Raw genomic sequence first — 22,082 nt, 5'->3', positions numbered from 1 at the left:
ATGAATGTTAGGATTAAATATCCTCTTAAATTCTTGAAAAAATAAAATGACTTTCAATAGAAATTTCAGTTTCAATGTACTAAAAAATTTCATTTTTTAATTACTTGTTAAGATGCATAAAAAATAATTTCAATCACAATTTTGGGATTGGAATTTATTTTTATACATTTCTAATAACCAGTTCAGCCATTCCAATACACAAATTCCAATCCATTTCTAATATTTGTAATCTATTCTGTTATTTCCATAACACAAATTCTGTCCAAAGAACATGCATTCAGGCAACTGAAAATTGTAGAATAGAACTCGTAGGAGTTGGGAGAGGAAGGATCAACATTGACCCACTTTTTCTCAACTAGCTCCACATGTGAATTTGGCTTTGCAATTGCATAGAACTGAAGTTTATTCATCTTTCTTGTCAACTTCTTCATTAAATCCATCGAGAATATCATGCCAAACCCTCCCTCCATAACCTCCGTATCGTCAAAAATTTGAACGCCAATATCTGCTTCCCTTGCGTTAACGAATCCAAGGAGCAGTGAGCTCCCACCGATATATCTTTCACCGTGGCATACCTGCAGGAAGCAAGTCATGGAAACATGAATCAACAGAAGGTACATTACCAGAGAGAACATTCAAGACAAGACTGTGAAGCAGATCAGCTTTGTTTTATATATGAATTATTGTTCAATAACTTGCATGGCGGGATGCACGGATTCAAGTGCTGATGCAGAAAGACACAACTTGCTTCCAAATTCCCGAGTTAAGCATGAATGCATAATTGATGGGCAGAAAATTCTTGTTAAGTGTTTAACACAAACACATATTCATGCACACAGAAGAACTGTCGATTAAGCAATCATAGAACCTTTTTTTTTAGGCAAACTCATAGAACCATATTTATGAACTAAGATTTTCACCCCCTACCCGTGTGGGATGTGAAGCACGACCTTGCCCAGCTATAATTTGGAGTTTATTTCTCAAAAGAACATAATAGTTTGGGTATCTTTTGTCCACACGAGATTGAAACGTAAGATATGTTTCACTTAGATATCAACTTCACTACATCAGTGAATGATAATAGAGAACAGCATAGTCCAAGGCCAGAAAGCCTGCCTTTGGAGTTCGATTCAAGAGTCTCTTATCATTCTTTTGGACCATTTGCAGCAAAATAGAGAAAAGCATAATAAATCATTTTAAAGTATTGGCCCGCTATCTACATGGAAAACAGACTGATATGAGATTGAACATGACTGGTTTAAACTATAATTAAGCTTCTAACCTGAACATACTCCACACCAATTTGGGCAAGATTCTCCACAATACTGTTTGAGGAAAGCAAGCTAATGACTCCGCCAGATCCAACTGGTGATTGCAATATCTCCCATGGTGATTTCATCAAAATCTTATGCCTGTTCTGTTCTAGTAAACTGCTAACAACTGGCAGCCTCTCTTCTTTCAAGAACCAAACCTGTAATTGGTTGGATGGTAAAAGATGATAGTGTACACAGAATTGTCACACACATTGGATAAAAGTAGTTTATTTTCAATTCATACACATTAAAATAAACCAGATTTCATGCATGACTGCTACGACTAGTCAGTGGATTCCTAAAATTATGGATTTTATCATGGAGGATTTCCAGTCCTCAAGAATCCACATGGAAAATTCTTAGTGGAACATGAAGCAATAGCCAAGGGAAGCCATGCCTTTTGAAAGAACAAAATTTCAATTCTAAAAAATCAGTGAAGTAGAGTTGAAGCTTGAAATTCGCCCAGGAAACAGTGGGATATGACCAAAACTAATTGTCTGTAATTGTTTAAGAGAAGTTGGAATTGATGAGCAATACTAAATGTAGAAACATATGGTGCCTTAGGAGATTTCATTTATTGAAGATCAGACCTTGATTCCTGAAGTAGAAAGCATAACTCTTTCTCCAAAAAGTATGTCATATAATCTAACAGGCAGACATAGTTCTAATTTCTTGACACTCAGGATGTGGAAAACAAAGAAAAAGAATAGTTTGAAAACCATTGCTATTCATGCCAATTCGTGATAGCAAAACTTTTGAAATGTAATGAACATTACACATATCTTTAGTCAGCTGCTTGTGTTTTAGCCTTCTAGGTCATCCAAAGATTACTACCCAGTAAAAAAAAATCACAAGCTATTCCATAACGATAACACTGACCTTTTCTGGGTCAAATCCAAAATAATTGTTACTTGCAAATAGCTTCTCCATAGAATTGATTTCATCAGCTGGGCAAATCAAAACCAATGGCACAAATAAACGATTTTCTACCTGCAAGCAACAAGCAAATGTTTTTATTTTCAAATTGGAGCTTTGGTATGATTCAAATCTTTAAAAACATAATATTGCACAAAATAATGAGCCTGTTGAGCTTATAAATAAAAAATTTTCATTTGCATGAATCAGTGACGCAACTGACAAACTAGGAAAAAGTTCTAGGTACCACCTTGACAAACCTCTCATCATCACAAAGCAACGTCTGAAGGGAGGATGTTTCTGAATTATCCATGCTCATTGAGAAAGCAAGACCAGAGTCATATTCTTTTCCCTGGTTCCTATGGTCACTCATATCTAAAACAACTGCAACTTTTCCCTTAGAAACGAGATGGAGTGCCTTTTCCTGCAAAGTGATATTTGCCCCCAAATTCTCTTCACTTGTATGTGGAGTAAAGCATTTTTCTGACATCCTCAATCTATTTCTCACCAGCTTAGTTCCAGTGCGTGATTCAGTTATACTCCATCTGGTTCAAGAAGTAATGCAGAAGCAAAAATTTAGTAAGTTGGGCACCATTGTAGATCTCCCTCACCACTTATATGCTACAGACGAGGGCCTTCTGATCATAGGTGGAGTTTAAGATGAAATGAACTGATTTCTTATCCACCCTATATGAAGGTAATAGAACATACGATCAATTGATTCAACAATTAAACAGACGTTTGATGGGTGTAAAGTGAGAAAAAATCAATCAATGTTATTGAAAGGTTATTGATAAGTGAACCAGGGCCCAAAAAGTTAATATATTCAACTATTTATTGCATAAGACAAGAACTAGACATGTATAGAACAAAAATATCTTCCAGCCTGAACCATAACTAGGCTTGCATCCTCAATTGCTATCAAATATATTATTATCTATACATAGATAAAAATGTCACCTCTTTGAGGCTATCTCGATATCCTGCAATGCCTGCTGAAGCAATTTTGAATTAACACTGACAATCTGATCTGCAAGTAAGCTCGTTTGGGACTTCCCTCCATATCTAAACCCATGAAATATATGTTGTTGCTCCATTTCACATAGTTTCTTTTTTGCAGCTATTAACCGTTTTTGAAACTTTTTCCTTTCTTTCCATTCCTGAAATATGACAAAAGTATGCTCAAGACAAGAGTGACTGATACAATCATGTAAACACAGGAAATATGAAAACATACAGAAGCATCGTGAATCCACGGAACAGATTGAGAAGATGAGCATATAAAGCAACAAGCAGAAATGCAAACACAGGGTGACTTAGACTAGTCGTAAGAAATTAACATTAATTGTACCAAGATAACAAGATTTCTAGAACCAAGGTCAGATCATAGACACAAAATTCAGTGATTGCCTCAGGGACATAACACAAAATCTACCTTAAAGATGCAGATATCTTGCAAGAAAGGAATATCTTTCCCAACAGTTGCCTTTAGAAACTCATGGTTAATAAAATACTCCAAGCAGCACAAGGATAAACAGAAGGCAAGCAAGCAACAAAATTACATGCCTCAAAAATCAATGTAGTCATCTACGAAAAAATTCTACTTAAAAGGAGAACGAAGAACAGACAAGACAATAAGCAAACAAAATGCTATTAGAAAGAAATCCTGGCAACCAATGAATAATAAATTATGTAGAGTACAAAAGAATATGGCTTACAAGTTGGCGCCTTTCTTTCTTGGACCTCTTATCAGAGCGTACATTTAACTCAAGGAGTCCCTTTGGAGGTGTGATCTGCATTTCTCTTCTAGTCAAATCAACATTAGGAACAATTTCCTCAACAAACGGTACCCAAACAAGGGGACCAGAATCCCCAGCTTCTGTCAAATTAGACTCCCCACTTCCATTAGGCATAACTACAGATGATTTGAGCATGACATGTAAGAGATCACTAGCTCCAGTATTGAAAACATCAACAACTGTCCCCACAACTTGACCAGTTTCCTGAGAGGAAGCAGTACAGACAAAACTTGAAAATCCAAGCTTCAACAATCATAACCAAAATGAACAAAAGAAAAGTATAGAATTTAAACAATAAGCTCATCCAAAAAGATGAGAAAGAAAGGAATAAAGTTCATTGAAAAGCACAGATACATTAATAAACTGACCATGGGCAAAATAATTACTATAATTAAAGAGAAAGAGAAGTCAAATTCAACAGTTAAGCTGTGTTGAAAGGTGGTATCTCAATTTTACAATGAAAATTTATTGTCTGGCCCTACATATAGAAAGGAAAGAACTGCTCATAGGTAAATGAAACAAATAAGAGAAAAACAATAAGAAAAGGAAAATGATGCTTTTATGGAAGTTGTTAGATTGGTGTATGGAACATTGAGGGATGCTGAGCCAATAAGTATATTACCTTGAGAATGACTCTCATTCCAACAAGATCAGGAGTATAAAATTCACCTTCTTCCAAATGTGGCCTATCATCTTCCTCTACCAATAAAGTTGAACCTACAAGTTGCCTAGCCTGAACAATAACTTTAAATGTTTATTCAGGAGAAAGAGAGAGCAAGCATAAAAAGATCAAAAGAGATACCTAAACGATAGAGATAGACGTTATTAAGAGTTAAGACGTAAACAAATGTTAAAAAACAAACTTCTCTAATCATCTCACCTCATCCATAGTTTCAATCCCACTAAAGCGAAGTATCCAACTCTTCCGTCCAGGATGTTCCCTTCCTTCGACAAGCTCTACTTCTTTGATTGTTTCTTTACCTGAAACTTGTTGCCTTAACCATCTTCTCCCAGCCTGAAAAAGCATAAACTTTTATAAAGGTAAAAAAGAAAAAGAAATTTTAAAGAAAATTACCTAATGCAAAGGCCAAGAACATCTTTTACAACATGTCTTACCTTGCAAAACCGCAGTTCTGGAAAATCAGTGCTGGGTTTTATACAAATCTCTCCCTGTAGCCCATGAACACTGGATATGAACCCAATTGCAACAAATCCAGACACATTCTTGCTAGCTTGAATCATCTCTTCAGTAGCTGAAGTAGCCAAGTTATGTCAATACATACAATAAATCACCAAATTAAAAAAAAAAAAAAAGAGCATGCGTGTATGTAAACTCAAACAACGGAAACAATTGAAAAAGAAATGAAATACAAAAACCCAAGAAACAAAAACAAGCAACACCCAATATAAACAACCCTCCAATTGATCCAAAACTGGCAAATAAACCCAATACCAGTGCTGTGCAGTGGAGAAAGGCCATGGCAATGACCATGGAGACGATTTAACGACAAGCGGAGACGAGAGGAAGCAAAGAGAGAACGTGAGAGACGGTTTCTAAAAGAACCTATGAGTGGACGACAAGTGTAAAGAGAAGGTTGCGGTGAAGAGATTGGATTTGAAGAACAGAGAAGTGAAGCTGTTTGCATCTTTGTTTTTGTTCACTTTTGTTTCCGGTTTCAGCTTGACCGTTTCAAGTCATCTGATACTAAGGAGACAGAAAATGCGGTACCATTCATCAAACATTGTTTCACCGGATATTTGTAAGAGAAAAAAATATCAAGGGTAAATTCCATTGGATCTTTTAAGTTCTGAGCATAATTTTACACGAATTCATTATTTTGAAAAATAAACAATTCATTTCAATTTATAAGAAAATTACAAAACTATTCCTCAAACCTAAATTTATTATATTTATATATTATTTTTTATATCTATTAAATATATAGTGACAAAAATTATTTGTATTTAAACATTATAACTTTTTAAATTAGGTTTATTTCTTTAAATAATTTTAATTTAAAATAAATAAATTTATCATCACTATATTTTTACAAACATATTGATTTAAGTTTAATATATATATATGAATATTATAATAATTAAAATTGAATTAGCAAATATTTATTGATGATATATTTTGTTCAACCAACCTTTTTTTTTTCATATTATATCGGGGTGAGAAAAAATTAAAAAAATAAAAATTAATTCAAAATCATAATATTTGATTTGATTTATATTGAATTTTGAATTAAGAAATGAAAATTGAATCAAATTAAATTATATATTTTTATTAATTTAAATATTTTTTTTAATTTTTATAAAATAAAAATAATTATTTTATACTTAAACTATTTAAATAATAGTAAAAATCATATTAAAATAATATATACAAAATTTAAATTTAAAATTTGATAAATTAAACCAAATCGAATTAATAAGATTTGATTTAATTTTAATCGAATTATATTGAAGTTTGGTTAGAATTTTGATCAAATTTTAAAAATCAATAATTTTATGTATTAATCGAAAAAAACAGAAGCAAATTTATCTAATCTGTTATCACCTTTACTTTTGTTTTTTTATTACTACATGTCAAAAATAATATTACATGTTTAATATATTCATTTTATTATACATATATTTGCATATTAACATACTTATAATTATAAGCTATTTTTCTTTATTTTATCCATTTTTTTTAACTAGAGATTTGATATATTTTGAGAAAAATAAACTATTATTGTTATTAAATATTATTTTATGTGAGTATTTAAGAATATTAATTTTTTTAAAGTAAAATAATCTTTGAAATGAGATTTTTAATATGAAAAAAACCTAATCATATATAATATTATATTATAATATATATATGTGTGTGTATATATATCTATACTCGTTAAGGTGTTTTCATGCGGATGTTTAGATATATGATTTCTCTTTTTTACACGTACAAAAATTTTAAAATTTTTTTTTTTATAATGACATAAAATATATTTATAAATTATTTAACTATCCAAACTTTCAAATTGAAGTGAAAAACTAATTTAATTATATTTAAGTTGCCATTAACAAAATCTAATTTAAATATATATATATTTAAAATTACATTTTAAAATAATCTAAATATATATGTTTTTCAATTTAAAAATTTTAAATATATAGTGTTATATTATCTTTTAAATAGGTTTCCTAATAATATATATATTTTTAATTTAAAAAATTCAAATATAGTAATATTATAAAATTAATTTTTTAATAATTTAAATATATGACAGTTTATATTTGAAATTTTAAAATATAATTTTTATTTTTTAAGAATTTATAATAATTGTTTATTATTTGATTATTTTTAAATTTAAAAAGACTAAATATCACATATATTAATATATCATAATTTATTTTTTAACAATACTTTCAATATTAATTATATTTCTATTTCTATTTTTTAACTTTTATAATTCCAAAAAAATAGTTTCTTAACATGTGAGACGCACTAAACGTTTTATATATGAGATGTATAGTTTTTATTACATTTTTATAATATGTGCATTCGCATGTTAAAGAAATAAAAATCATTATTTTTTTTTGTTTTTAAATTTTTATGCAAATTTTATTTTATTTTTTGTTTAAGAGTGCATGCATGGATTTTATATAAGTTTTTTGACAATTCATGGATGTTAGAGAAAAGAAATCGATTTCGCACAATAAATATTTTTCTTAACTATTTTGATAATTGAAAGTAAAAAAATATTGATTTAATTGGTGTTTTCAATAATACTATATATATATATATATCTATTGAATTTTTTTTTCAAATATTATTATATGTTTTAAAATTTTAATTTTATTATATTTTAATATCCTAATTATATTATTTATTGTTTATATATATATAGAACATTTAAGTGATTAAATAATATTAATTTACATATTTAAATATATTAAATAAATAAAAACAATCAATATATTTTAAGAATAACAATCTAATTATCATATAAAATTAAAAATTTTAGAATGAATTATTTACTTTTTAAACTAATAAATTTATATTAAATTACACTAAAAACTCAAAGAACTTAATGAAAGCATGATTTTTTTATTGGCAAATCTTGGTCTACCAGACCTTATTCCACTTTAAATTTGTTCATAAATACATTAGTAAGAAGCTTCCAATGATAAAAATATAAATTATCAAATTGATTTCATAAATTTTTTTATATTTTAGATTATGATTTTAATATATAAATTAAAAAATAATTATAAAAATAATTTATAATCAATAATTTATCTCACTTTTTTTCTTATTCAACAATTGTGTGATTTTTAAATAAATTATTAAATTATTAATTTTATTGAATATTTTATTAATCAACAATATAATATATTAAAAATATTAAATATTTTTATTTTAAATATCAAATTTTAATTATGATAAATTCAAATATATGTAATTAGAAGAGGTAACCAATAAAACTTTAAATAAACAAAAAAAATGATAATTTATTATCTTAAAAAAAGAATATTAGATCAGCATATACTTAAAGAAAAAAAAAAGTCTTTTGATGTATTTATTAAGTAGTAGAGTGATTGGATAAACACTTTTGACTTCTATACCTGAATAGAATGTACAGACACGTGTGTTTATCTGCTCATTTGATCCCGCCACGTCATCCATTGTTTAAATTTATGTACCAAGTAAATAAAAATTTCAAATTATTTTTAGTAATTATTTAATTTACAGCTAGATAAATAAAGTCCAAAAAACGTATTCCATCCACGTCATAATCCCCAGCGACCTCGATTTAATGGCAATTTTGCAATTCCGCCTCAACTCCGAGGTCCTTCTTTTTTCCTTTTTTTTTTTTTAAAACGTGTTTCTGGACTCCAAAACATATTTAAATACAGATAAATCTCCCATATTCAAACCACAATTCCTCTCTCAAATCATTCTCTGCTCTTTAAACTCCATTCGTCCAATCATCATCGTTTCTCAAAATTTTTTCCTTCTTCTTTTTCAAGAAAAAGAAAAATTTTAAATTAAAAAGCCGCATTAAAGTCTTTTACAGAGAGAAAGACAAAGCAAAGCAATCTTTTTTTTTACTACAAAGTCTCTCTCTTCACGTCTCTCTCTGTTTCTGTGTGTGATCGTGGCAGAAAGCTTCCTATTGAAAATCAGTTCATTCTTCCCTTTTTCTTTATTGAAATAACTCTCTTTGAACCTCATTCAGGTAATTCTTTTTTCTATTCAACTTACTGCTTAGGTGGTTTTGTTGATGATTTTATTTGAATTTTAAAGTTAACAATTTCAGTAAGTAAGTTTGTGTTTTTGATATTAGACCTAATATCTTTTTTACAGAAGTTTTCTGTGTTTTGTTTGTCTTTGAGTTTTTCATTAGATGGCATTGGTTTTTGATATTAGGTATTAAAAAAGTTGATTGCTACTGTATAACTGTTGGTCAAAATACTGAATTTTTAGCTGTTATTCTAACCATTTTTTTTATTGATTATGTGCCTTTTTGGACTTTTTTTACAATCTTGATTGTGGGTTTTTTTTTTTTCTTTGGATTGTTTTTGGACTTTGGATTTAGAATTGGTTTCACTCTTAGATAGTGATGAATTTGGAATTAAAATTTAGGTGTAATGATTCATGAAAACAGATAAAAAACTTAAGGCTTCTGAATTTTACTGGAGATAGTATTCCAATTTGAAGTCTTGTAACTTATTTAGGCATAAAGATTTGGATGTTTTGTGATGTTATTCATATTATTATACCAGGTGTCATGGTGTGGGGTTCTTTAAAAATTCATTGTACAGGTTGTGACTTTATTTTTGACTTATCCATATTCCCCTCAGAACAATTCTGAGATTCTGTGTTTCTTACTGTTCTTAGTAGTAATTTAGTTGCCATTAGCTAAGTTGTGCAATGCTCTGTCTCATAAGATTGATGTATATTATATTCCCTTATTCTCGGCAGAAAAGGCAATGCAATGAAGCAGTCTGCTGATGATTCAGCTTCAGGTGATTTCACAATTGTTGTTTTTATTCTGCCAATACATGAAGTTTGTTTTCTCATTTAATGATCTTGTTAATCATGTATGGTATAGATCCTACTAAGATTCCAATGGAAAATGAATCTAAGGAAGTGCAAAGTGCATGGGGGATTTTATCTGGTTCTGATATCTGCCATGCCTCAAGTGATACTACCCTTTTTTCTAGCTCATTGCCCGTTCTTCCACATGAAAAGTGTAGGTGTCAGAAAATGTTTAAAGATTATCTATTGTATTAAGTAGAGTCTGACCTGATTTTGACTGTATGCAGTGAAATTAAATGATAACGATCATGGTTATCAACCACTTGCTGATATCGCATCTGATCTAAATAACCTCCATCAAGATATGGAGGGCAATAATCCACTTGAAGACATTGAAGCTCATGCACTTGGAAGCTTACTTCCTGATGATGAGAATGAGCTTTTAGCAGGCATAATGGATGACTTTGACTTAAGTGGGTTGCCTAGTTCACTGGAAGATATGGAGGAGTATGATCTTTTTGGTAGTGGAGGAGGTATGGAATTGGAAACTGATCCACAAGAGAGCCTGACCATTGGTATGTCAAAAGTGAGTCTGTCTGATACTTTTGTTGGAAATGGCATGCCGCATTTTGGTCTTCCAAATGGTGTTGGAACCATCGCTGGGGAACACCCGTATGGAGAACATCCTTCAAGGACATTATTTGTTCGGAATATAAATAGCAATGTTGAGGATTCAGAACTAAGAGCGCTTTTTGAGGTAATTGATTCTTCAATTTCTTTCTGATGGCATTCCTTACACCCCATTCTTAGGGCTGCCGGTAAAAGTGCATTCTGCTTTTGGAAATACTTTAGTTTATTTTGTTCCCTTTGTGATATATGTGTTGCTAGAAATTGGAATACATTGCTCTTAGAACCAGAAAAGCAGGTTTTAGATGCTGAAATTGACTAAGTAATCTGATTTGGAAACCTTCCAGTTTTTCAAGTTAAAAGTATTGCGTCAAGTAATCTAGAGTTGTAAATATATGTTCCCTTATATTCTAGAATGCACATTTGAATTGTTAAACTACAGTTATTGATCCAAACCTGTTGTTTCTTAGCTCTTGAATGGGTTTTGAGAATTATTTCAAGTCACTTCTTATCTTTTCTGATCTGAGTGCTACATTGTTTTTTGCTTTTTGCTTTTTGCAGCAATACGGTGATATTAGAGCTCTGTACACTGCTTGTAAACACCGGGGCTTTGTGATGATATCCTATTATGACATTCGTTCTGCTCGAACAGCTATGCGTGCATTGCAGAACAAGCCACTAAGACGGAGAAAACTTGACATTCACTTCTCAATTCCTAAGGTTTAGAGCATTTTTAATCCCAAATAATTTGTTTTGCTACACTGTTGTTAACTTGTTATTATTATCCATCTTTCCATTTTACTTTTTTTTTTCTCCCAACCTATGCTACACCAGGATAATCCATCAGAGAAGGATATTAATCAAGGAACTTTGGTAGTTTTTAATTTGGATCCATCAGTTTCAAATGAAGATCTTCGTCAAATATTTGGGGTTTATGGCGAGGTTAAAGAGGTGATAAATTTTTCATTTTTCAAAAATATTTCCTTGCTCCAAACCTGAGACTGCATGTTTAACATTTCTGCAATGCTTAATTCATCGCATAAAAGCAGATAAGGGAAACGCCACACAAGAGACACCACAAGTTCATTGAATTTTATGATGTTAGAGCTGCAGAACAAGCTCTCAAGTCACTGAATAGAAGTGACATAGCTGGTAAACGTATTAAGCTTGAACCTAGTCGCCCTGGAGGAGCTCGTCGCAAGTACGTATATCAAACACTTGATTTTCTGTTAGCACTATATAAAAATTGTAATATTTTTTTACTTGTTTTCACTCTGAAAGAAGTTCTTCCTCATAGTGTTTGGCACTCTGTTAGCATTGGAGCATGCATTTTTCTGAATGTGACCTGATAGAGTTGTGCTATTTGCTATTCTACTGGTACTAGGGCATGAAACCTAATCAATTTCTGCCTGTGTCTGCATATTTGCAATAGTTTTTAATTTTCATGTATGTGCATTGGTATTAACTGTAAGAAGTAAATTACTGTATATTGTAAATATTAGCCCTGTTAAGAATTAGAAACAATGAGAACTATTGATGTTGTGGCCTTGTGGGAGTATAGTTGCATGTATCCTTTATCTTGGCTGCAGCATGCTACAAATTATCAACATTTTCTATTTATCTTTTTATTTTATTTAAAAAATATTGTTAAAACTCTGTTCGTTCTGTGTTTATCATCTATTAGAATTTGTTTGTTTGATTCCTTTCTTTGTTGGTTTTGGAGGTGTGCCAATGATGAAAATTTTTTATTGATCATCTTTTTCGATTTGTAGCTTGATGTTGCAAATGAATCTAGAGCTTGAACAAGATGAATCTCGGGGTTTTAGACATCAAGTCGGTTCCCCAATAGCCAATTCTCCTCCAGGTGGGGCTATTTGAGCTAAATTCTATCATTTATTTGCATGCCATTCGATGGATTGGATTTATTTTGTGAACTGAGGATGTTGCAATATTCCTGACAGGTAGCTGGCCACAGTTTAACAGTCCTATAGAGCATAGTGCAATGCATTCTCTTAGTAAGTCCCCTGTTTTTATGACCATGAGCCCAACGACCAGCAACCATTTACCTGGTCTGGCTTCTATCCTGCATCCTCAAGTGTCAAACTCCATGAAAGTTGCACCTATTGGCAAGGACCAAGGGAAGGGAATTCATCTAGAGCATTCATTTAGCAGTACAAATTCAACCCATGGAACTGGCTTTCAACTTTCCCATTCATTGCCAGAGCCAAAATTGAGCCAATATCACGGAACCATACCTACTTTTGATACTTCAAATGGTTCCAGTATGGAAACATTATCTGGGCCACAGTTTCTTTGGGGACATCCAAATTCATATACTGATTGCACTAACTCTTCAGTCTGGCCAACCTCATCTATTGGACATCCATTTTCATCCAACGGAAAGGGCCTTGGCTTTCCGTACTCAGGTCGGCAAGGATCTTTCTCAGGCTCATCCCAACACCAGCATCATCACATCGGATCTGCTCCATCTGGTGTTCCTCTGGAAAGGCACTTTGGTTTCTTCCCAGAATCATCAGATACTTCATTCAGGAGTCCTGCTTTTGGAGGCATGGGTGTAGGCCACAATGATGGAGGTTTTATGGTTAATATGGGTTCTCATGCTGCTATGAGTTCAGGTGTTAGTATTCCTCGGAATGTGTCTGAGAATGGTTCATCAAGTATGAGAATGATGTCTTCACCTAGGTCAAGTCCTGTATTTTTGGGCAATGGCCTATACCCAGGACTACTACCTAACAGTATGGAGGGGTTGGCTGAGCGCAGCCGGGGTAGACGGGCTGAAAATAATGGGAACCAGCTGGATAACAAAAAGCAGTTTCAGCTGGACTTGGATAAAATTATTAGTGGCGAAGATACTCGGACAACCCTGATGATAAAAAATATTCCAAATAAGTCAGTCCATCCTCTATAAGCTTCTTGTTTATGAATATTGAGTACCTGTCAATATTTTTGAAGTACTAATGCCTTTCCTTCACAATTTCTATTTCATAATGATCCTCAGATATACCTCAAAGATGTTGCTGGCTGCCATTGATGAAAATCACCTTGGCACTTATGATTTTCTCTATTTGCCCATTGATTTTAAGGTAATTACTTTGGGGTTGTGGTTTGGGCAGTTTAGACTATTTATTTTTTAAATTCAATTGCAACTGATAGATATTCCCATTTGTTGTGCAGAATAAGTGCAATGTGGGCTATGCCTTTATCAATATGCTGTCTCCTTCACACATTATTCCGTTTTATGAGGTTATATATATATATATATATATTTAGTTAATATATTTTGAACCTTGTGTGTCTTAAGGGCATTTAGGACTGATTGGTTTTCATGTTTTTTCTCAATTAGAAATTTGTACTTATTATTAAAGAGAAGGGCAAGCTTGTTACTGAAGCCTTGGAATGTTTTCTTTGGATTCATTTATGTTAACAACCCTATGCAGGCATTTAATGGGAAGAAGTGGGAGAAGTTTAATAGTGAGAAAGTTGCTTCTTTAGCATATGCTCGAATCCAGGGAAAGGCGGCTCTAGTTGCCCACTTCCAGAATTCAAGCTTGATGAATGAAGATAAGCGCTGCCGCCCAATTCTCTTTCACTCTGAGGGCCCAGATGGTGGTGATCAGGTAGCATTAGTATCGGTTATTCTTGCACTTGTATAATACATACATGGAAATTTCCTTGGCATCGATTTTCTTCTCACTACTTTCAATGAGTGGCTTAAATTGATCATATTTTTAATCTTTTCAAGTATCAGATGCCGTCTTTTTTATTCAAGGGTTGGGCTGATTACAGACACAAGTTTCATTAATATAATAATAATAATAACAATGGACTTCTTTTGTAGAGCATCCCAGAGCATCTACACTCCAGTTTGAATATCATCCGCCAGCCAAATGGATCACACTTGGGTGATTCTTCCAGTAGCCTTAAAGAGAAAAGTGCAGGCGAGGAGCCAGAAACTTTTTAACGGCATACTGGAAGGAGATTGCCCTTGTATCAAATTCTCGGGGGCAGTGAGTGCTAACTTTTGCGTACATACTCAACTGTACAAACATAGGAAGAGGTGAACCAGCTCTAACAGGATGCAGATTTTGTGTAGTCTTTAGACTCTTAGTAGGGGAGCGTTTGAACTCCGAAGCTGTAGGAGCATTATGGTTTGTGCAGAGATCACTGTCTTATGACTTGCTTTTGAGAGGATGTAATGGGGTTCTGCATGATTATTCTGCCCTTTTTCTCTCCATTTTGTGTTCATTTCGGTGTTTAGGTGATATGCAAATATAATGTCTATGTATGTCTAAATGGATACAAGTGTCGTGAGGGTTAAGATTTCGAGGGTTAGGAATGTAACATTAGTGTCATTTACAGAAAATTGTACAGTGCAAAGTACAGACTTTGTCTTGGTTTATCACATATTTTGCTTCTCTATGAAACGAAATGGATGTAATTGACAATGTTGGACTGGTGAGAGCATGTTTTCGATCTCATTCCCTATTACTTTGTCAGGGGAAGTAATATATGATCCAGCTGCTTGTTGACAAACTGTGCAAAGCATTTGTGACTAATGAATAGCTCATATTCTTTTATGGGATAATAATATCTCAATTAAAATTTTGATTTTATAAAAATATAAAAACAAAATTTTGATCGGTCATTTATTACATGAAGGTAAAATTATGAATTCTTGTTATTGTAATTATATTCATAAAATCTAAAAATAAGGGATAGCATCTTTCCAAAATATCAAAATTGCTTATTTAAAATATATTTTTACAAATCCAAATAGAATCCCAAAGACACTCGTCAGAGTAAAAAAGCATTGCATTTAATTTTCATTTGTAGGATAAAGATATAAAATAGATAAATATTAAAATTTTCATTATAATTCTAGTTTTAATTTTATGCAATAAGAAATTAAATTTATTAATTTTTTTTTTATGAAATTCAAGAATTTACTTAGATAGTTTTTTTTTTTTCAATATTTTGTGATTTTCGAGATGAATGACCATGAAAAGTAGTCTAAAAATTATTTGTGAAAAATTTTGCTTTTTCAGTAATTGATAATGTTTTTATGGTTGATTAATTAACAGTAACACTATGAATGGAGGGACCTCGAACAACTCATAATGGTGGCGCAATGGATGAAACTTTTTTTTACGAGGAATATTGCAGTTTAAGGATAAAAAAAAGTTTGAACCACAAACTTATTAAATGTCACCTTTTAAAACTAACTATACGAATCAATTGAGTCAACTTCTAAGTTTAATGGATGAAACTTTATTCACTAGGAACATCTCTCAATTCTGCAATTTAAGAGACAAACGCATTAGCAGCCAAAGTACCTTTTGCCTTTATGGCCAGGAAATAGTAACATTTTCTTTCACTGAATTCTGTAGAATAAGATACTGCAACGCTCACATTTGAATTTTGCTGATGACCAGGCTCAATTTCACATTGCAATCATAAATACACAATTTTCTTGGGGTTTCATACATTTCAACTGATTCTTCTCTGTTAGAAACCTCAACATCTTGTCTACACTTTGCTTTATACTAAAACAAAGAAGTATATATGTACACACCCTCACATGCTTATTCTCTTACCAGCATTGATGGACAAACAGGCCTCACCAGATGAGCAAGATGCACCAAGAGAGCGGGGTAAAACCATTATGGAGCGCTAGTAAAAGTTGCTGCTTACCTTATTTGCTAGAGGCTTTGGGTACAAGATAAAAATCTATTTGGCCCCATTGACATTTATTAGAGCAGAGGTTTCTTCAAGAGATTTCAGTCATTCTGCTTGTGATGCTTTTTGCCTTCCTTGCCTTGTTCTAATTTCAAGATCAACGAGGAAGTAGCATTGGTTATGTTCCCTGACATAGTGAACATTACCATTCATCTTATTTAGAAGCTTCCGCGACAGGTTTAGCGCTAGGCCTTCCTGTGTCACCCAACAATTTCCACCCTCAATCATATCTTGGATAAGAGTAGAAGGAAGGCCTTTACCGGGGTGAGTCATCCTATAAGGACAGAACAAAAAACCATTAGTATCATGAACCATCTTACCATGCTACATAATAAAAATCATGTAAAAGGGACAAGGACAAATGACACCATTACTCAGAGTAGTTTCTGATGGATTAACTATGGACATGGAATAGCAAAAATTGACACTAACAGTACTTATTGGACGTAGTATTCCACCATAATTATGTTACCTGAATTGTAAACGAACAAACTCATTGCCATCTTGTATTAGTTTAAGACCAGGTGAAATCCTGATTTCTACCCATCCATCTGGAGGAGCATGATGCACCACATTAAGCAAGAAATCTGACAGAACTAGCTGGAGCCTAATTTGATCACCATATAGAGATAGTGTCTTGATTTCCTCTGGAATTTCATGAAAAAGTTGTAAATTCCTTTCTCTGACCAAAATCATGACTTGACTGACAACGGCATCAAGAACATTCCCCAGGAGAATTTCTCCCATGCTTAGCTCCATGCACCTGCAAAGAACAGAAGGTAATATTAGACATTAGTAAGTATTACAATACACTTAATCCAGAACAACATAATAATTATTTGATTACTGTCAGTGATCAACTACTAGCTTCTACAAAATTTTTAATGACTTCAATAATAGTTTGAGAAGGGTTTGTGGTTTCAAAATGGAAGAGGTGACTAAAGTATATATGACCAGAAGGAGCAATGAAATGAGGATAAAGAAAATCGGTAACAAATCTGCATCAGAAAAAGAAATTAGAATATCATCAGAGTCATAAATGTAGTCATGATCATGATTGCTTAATTGTATCAAGAAATTATGGGGTAAGGCATTCTTCTCTGAAAGATGAATTTTTTTCCTGTATCAGAGGCTATTCTTAAAGAGCACGGTTACATATGATGAGCAATAGGAACAAACAGAGAAGTAATATAGAGACTACAAGGTCAATATGCAGATCATGGAACTAATATTGGGACTTACCCTTCCTCAATGCTTCCTAAGTCCATATCCTCAATTATTGCCAAGATCTGTCTTTCACATGCATCACTGGTCTCAAGGAATTGCTTCTGATTTTCAGAGATAGCTGTAGTTTCTAAAAGTTTGTGGGTAAACCTAATTCCATTCAAAGGATTTTTCATCTCTTGTCGCATGTAAACTAACTGCTTAAGTTTTGTAAAGAACTCTTTGTCCTCTTGCTTTTGTCTGTCAGTAGCCTGCTGCGGGTCAGGCAAAATAACCTGCAAGAAGCAGAAACAGCCAATTATGCTCCCATCAGCATCAGTCCTTTTGTTGACTGTTAAGAAGACCTCCACAAATTTTCCTTTTCTATCACAAAACCCAAATGGGAACTTCTCAGTATCATGACCGCTAATTCCTTGATACAACAGAATCATAAATCTAGTCAGCGTGTCTTGACCTTTCAGCTGACATAAACCTCCAAAGATTTCTCCAGCCAGCATTTTACCTATGACCTCACTTCTGCTCCAACCAGAAAGTTTTTCCATGGCTGCATTCCATTCAGAACAGCAAGCGTTCTCATTAGAAGCAAATATTGGAGGGATCAAGGGGCTAAGACTTTGTATGATAGCTCTATAATCTCCTTGCAGACGGATAAACTTATCCATCACAACTCTCTCAGATGTAATATCCTGCCCCACAAAGCACACCCCAAGCACATCATTCATGTAATCCCTGCTTGTGCAGGCATTGACCACAATATAAACAACTGAGTTTTTATGAATCCCAAATTTTCTGAGTTTTAACTCAACATTTTTGTCTTCCTCACCTGGATATTATCAGGTAAAAATGAGTTACTATATCATCTGAAAAAGATATTATAGAAGAAAAATGTAAATATGTTATTGGGGCTATTTTATTGCTTTGAAAGAAAAAATGTACATAAATTTGAAAGCAAGGTGACAAAGTAAACCATATGGCTGGTTTATAAAAAATGATTATGCTGAGTGCAGAATTGATAAGTGCTTAGTTTGGACTTGAAGGCACTAGAACAACAACAGGAGTCCAAACTCAATTATTTAGTAGAAGAAATGTTTGAAACAGATGATTGAGAAATTTATAAACGCAACCAAGACCAGAGTGATGGAATTAAAGTCAGTGGAGTTACTTTATTGGTAGACGACAGCAAGGACATCAAATGCACAAACTGTACATTGAATGAAATATGAACAGAAAACAAGTGCAGTCCCATATTTTGAGTCAAAAACAGGAAGCCATTTCTTTATTGAATATCTTCAACCATTGAACATAGGTGCGATTACCTTGCAAAGCTCTTCTTAGGAGATTTTCAATCACTTTACGTGAATCCTCATGAACAACTTCATTAACCAGGGATTTCCCCATTGCCTCATCAGCTTTTAAGCCTGTCAATTCAGCGATTTTTGCATTCCAACCATTTATGAGACCAGCTGTATCAACTCCAAATATTGGAGCTGTTGCTGTCTCAATCAATCTAACCATTTCGTATGTTACTGAGCTGAGTTCATCCATCACCTGCATCTCAGTATCATTCTGCTGGGCACAAACTAACACCTTGGAGCCACTGTCCTCCATGTGTTGAAAGGAATCTCTCATTATAAGCTGTAAAGAGTGAATAGCATTAATTTCTGGAATCTCCCAAGGCAAACTTCTACTCTTCACCACTTCAAGAAAAGCATTAAATGACAACCTTGGATGCATTCTTCCACCATCATCCTTGTCCTCTGGATGATGCTTGGCTCCACCCCATTTCACTTCCTTCGCAGTATGAGACCTGAACCAGAACAAGAAATCCTTTGAATTGATTCTGGCAGTAGCCATGCCACAAACTGCATCACCCAGTAAAGCAGCACCAGGATAACCAGCATCGGCCAAACTATCAGTACTCAATCCAGTAGAATCCCCATGAGTGCTAAGCAGCCACGCAGCTATATCTTTTAACTGTGATTCAGTTGGGGTCACACCCAGCAACCAACATTTGCCACTGTAGTACATTGCAGCCCCATCACACTTTACAAGGTCCATGATATTAGGGGATTGTGTCACAATACCAAATGGGGCATCACGGAGCAGCATATCACAGAGTAAGGTTTGAGTCCTTAGAATCTTCTTTTCTGTTAGTTGTGATGCTAATTGTAGCTCCATGTATAGCTGCATTCCAAATGCCTGCATAAGAAATTCACAGGCATAACGAAGGGGAAAAGGCACAGAGCGTGGAGAAGTATGATGACAGACAACCAGACCCCATAGCTTTGTTGAATCGTTAGCATTAATAATGACTGCCATCGCTAAAGAGGCAATGGAGCCCATGTTTGCCATGTATTGTGTGTGACATCCATGGGGCGACCTTAGGGTTGAATTTACCAAGCAGAGAGGCTGCTTCAGCTCATCACTTTGAATGACCTTAACTGGATTCGCATGGCAATCGCAGATCATCCTCACACGATTCTGCTTGAACAAGAAACGGGCAGCTTGAGGGATATCTGTGGCAGGATAATGCAAACCCAAGTACGGCTCTAAATCAGACCTCCTGATTTCTGACACAACTTCGCCATGATCGTCATCATGGAATTTGTACACCATAACCCTGTCATAGCCGGTAAGCTTCTGAACATCCTCCACAACTGTATCACATAATACACCAATATCCCCACCAGGGAGAGACTGCAGCCTAGCAATCGCCCTAACAGCGAGTTTCTGAGAGTGCACAGCACCAGCAAGTGATAATGCAGGATCCCCTAACCGTGCAGGCTCCAAATCAATCACAATTCCCACATCAATCCTATGCAATATAGCATAAAATGGCTTTTGAGTGCTCCTAGAATAAACCCAAATTGGATTTAACAAAGAAATCTCCCTAGAAGTTGTAGCTTTTGCCAAGGAAACACCTGATTCCGGCGTAAAAAGGCTTCTTGCATCAATTCCAATCAAACCCTTGAACCCTTTAGACTTATCCTCACTATCCAAGCGCAAACCCAAGAACTCAAAGCAATTCTCACTATAACCAATGATCCTAAAGGTGGGTTCTTCAATAGCAATCATACAACCGAAGGGTTGAACAAGACCACCCCTTTGGATTCTTGAAAGAAAAGCGGTAATTTGTTCTTCAGGTACACTTTGTGGAGCATAAATAACTGATCTTGAATAGTTAAAGGACTTACCAGACACACCTGACTGCTCATACTCAGCCATAAGCCCAGCATCTGCATTGTACTGAGCAATGGCTTTGCCTTTATTTATGGGTTTCATGTTACTTGCAGCCGATGATGAAAAAGTAGTATTCGGTTGTTGTTGTTGGGGCTGTTTTGCTCTTCTTCCACTCTCAAGTTCCATTTCTTGGAAGGGTTTTTTAGCTGATGGGATTTTCTTCTCAAAAACTCATTTCTGTCTTGTAAGAATAGTTCAAGTACAGTTGTAGTGAAGGAGTAGCTGGAACTTTATCAACGCTGTACTTTGTTAATCCTGTTTTTGTTCGATGATTCATTGATTCTCTCTTTGTAATAAGCATCCAGACGTCATTTTCATTTTCAGATGGGGTTTTTATTGCTTCCTTTTTATCTGACCTTTAAACATGTTTCCATTTCCTTAATAAAGATTTCTTCTTGATTAAACCTGTCTTAACACAATATTTTTGCTACTATTATTGTACCGGTGCACTATCATTCTCATGTCAACTTTTGTCAAATAAGACACTTTCTTTTGTCGCTGTCCCCCTTTCGAAATAATCATCTCTTTTAACTTCTCTCACTTCAAATGTTAAAAATGAATAATTGTACAAGTAAAACATATTCTGAAATCATATCAACCTAAGAATCAATCACATGTGGTTTGGAGCTATGAATCCAAAGTTTGATATATGTCGAAACTAAAAATAGCGCTAAGGGGACAATATGTACTGATCCACAGGTCCTGAAAAAATGGATATAAACAGAAATTTGTAAGCATTGGTTTAGTAGCAGAGAAATAGGACTCTGTGAAAAGCATAAAATATCAGATAACAACATGCTTTGACAATAAATATGAAAAGAGAAGATAAGACACCAACAATTTTTGGTCCATTCTCTTAGACAATGAACACCTCATAACTAAAACCTCCCCCCCCAAAAAAAAAAAAAAACATAAAAAATCTTGAATATCTATGTTAAATATATATGAGCCACAAGTTCTTACATGCTAAAAATTCCAACATTGCGGTTTTCTCTACAAGCTCTTTTTTTGGTTTCTTTTTAATGTAATAGGATAGTCTATATAGTCTATGAATTTCATGTATAAATTGTTAGAAAATTAGAGAATGAAACAAAATAAAGAAATAAGATTAAGAAAGTAAGATAGCTTTGATACGTGTAGATCAATTGTGAATATTCTACAATATTTGCGAGCTAG

At 33.5% G+C, this 22,082-nt stretch overlaps 3 protein-coding genes across 5 annotated transcripts; 1 reads left to right on the top strand and 2 right to left on the bottom strand.

The window, feature by feature from the left end:
• Positions 1-77: 77 nt before the first annotated feature.
• LOC111274909 (16S rRNA processing protein RimM family) lies at positions 78-5,862 on the bottom strand. The gene is made up of 10 exons (XM_022859929.2): positions 5,481-5,862; positions 5,144-5,280; positions 4,908-5,042; positions 4,650-4,760; positions 3,947-4,231; positions 3,189-3,388; positions 2,479-2,773; positions 2,193-2,303; positions 1,283-1,471; positions 78-575 (listed from the first exon to the last, which is right to left on the bottom strand). Exons 1-10 carry the CDS (start codon positions 5,671-5,673, stop codon positions 231-233), a joined length of 2,001 nt encoding a protein of 666 aa, XP_022715664.2. The 5' UTR covers positions 5,674-5,862; the 3' UTR covers positions 78-230.
• A 3,246-nt stretch (positions 5,863-9,108) lies between these two features.
• LOC111274908 (protein MEI2-like 5) lies at positions 9,109-15,239 on the top strand. Of its 3 annotated transcripts, XM_022859925.2 has the most exons (13): positions 9,109-9,255; positions 10,002-10,045; positions 10,132-10,272; positions 10,346-10,815; positions 11,247-11,405; positions 11,520-11,636; positions 11,735-11,886; positions 12,458-12,549; positions 12,647-13,595; positions 13,705-13,789; positions 13,881-13,949; positions 14,144-14,323; positions 14,545-15,239. In XM_022859925.2, the coding sequence occupies exons 2-13, from the start codon at positions 10,015-10,017 to the stop codon at positions 14,665-14,667; spliced, it is 2,568 nt and encodes an 855-aa protein (XP_022715660.2). In that variant the 5' UTR covers positions 9,109-9,255; positions 10,002-10,014; the 3' UTR covers positions 14,668-15,239. The 3 variants fall into 3 exon arrangements, with proteins under 3 accessions (XP_022715660.2, XP_022715661.2, XP_022715662.2); XM_022859926.2 differs by lacking the exon at positions 10,132-10,272; XM_022859927.2 differs by lacking the exons at positions 10,002-10,045; positions 10,132-10,272.
• Positions 15,240-15,958: 719 nt separating this feature from the next.
• On the bottom strand, positions 15,959-21,109 carry PHYE (phytochrome E). Its single transcript, XM_022859924.2, has 4 exons — positions 18,983-21,109; positions 17,685-18,489; positions 16,915-17,205; positions 15,959-16,716 (listed from the first exon to the last, which is right to left on the bottom strand). The coding sequence occupies exons 1-4, from the start codon at positions 21,030-21,032 to the stop codon at positions 16,488-16,490; spliced, it is 3,375 nt and encodes a 1,124-aa protein (XP_022715659.1). The 5' UTR covers positions 21,033-21,109; the 3' UTR covers positions 15,959-16,487.
• Between the last annotated feature and the right edge of the window lie 973 nt (positions 21,110-22,082).

This window comes from Durio zibethinus, chromosome 26 (genome assembly GCF_047325235.1).
Source record: "Durio zibethinus cultivar Kanyao isolate XHJ-2024 chromosome 26, ASM4732523v1, whole genome shotgun sequence".
Taxonomy (NCBI): Eukaryota; Viridiplantae; Streptophyta; class Magnoliopsida; order Malvales; family Malvaceae; genus Durio; species Durio zibethinus.
This window is presented reverse-complemented; position numbering and strand designations above follow the sequence as displayed.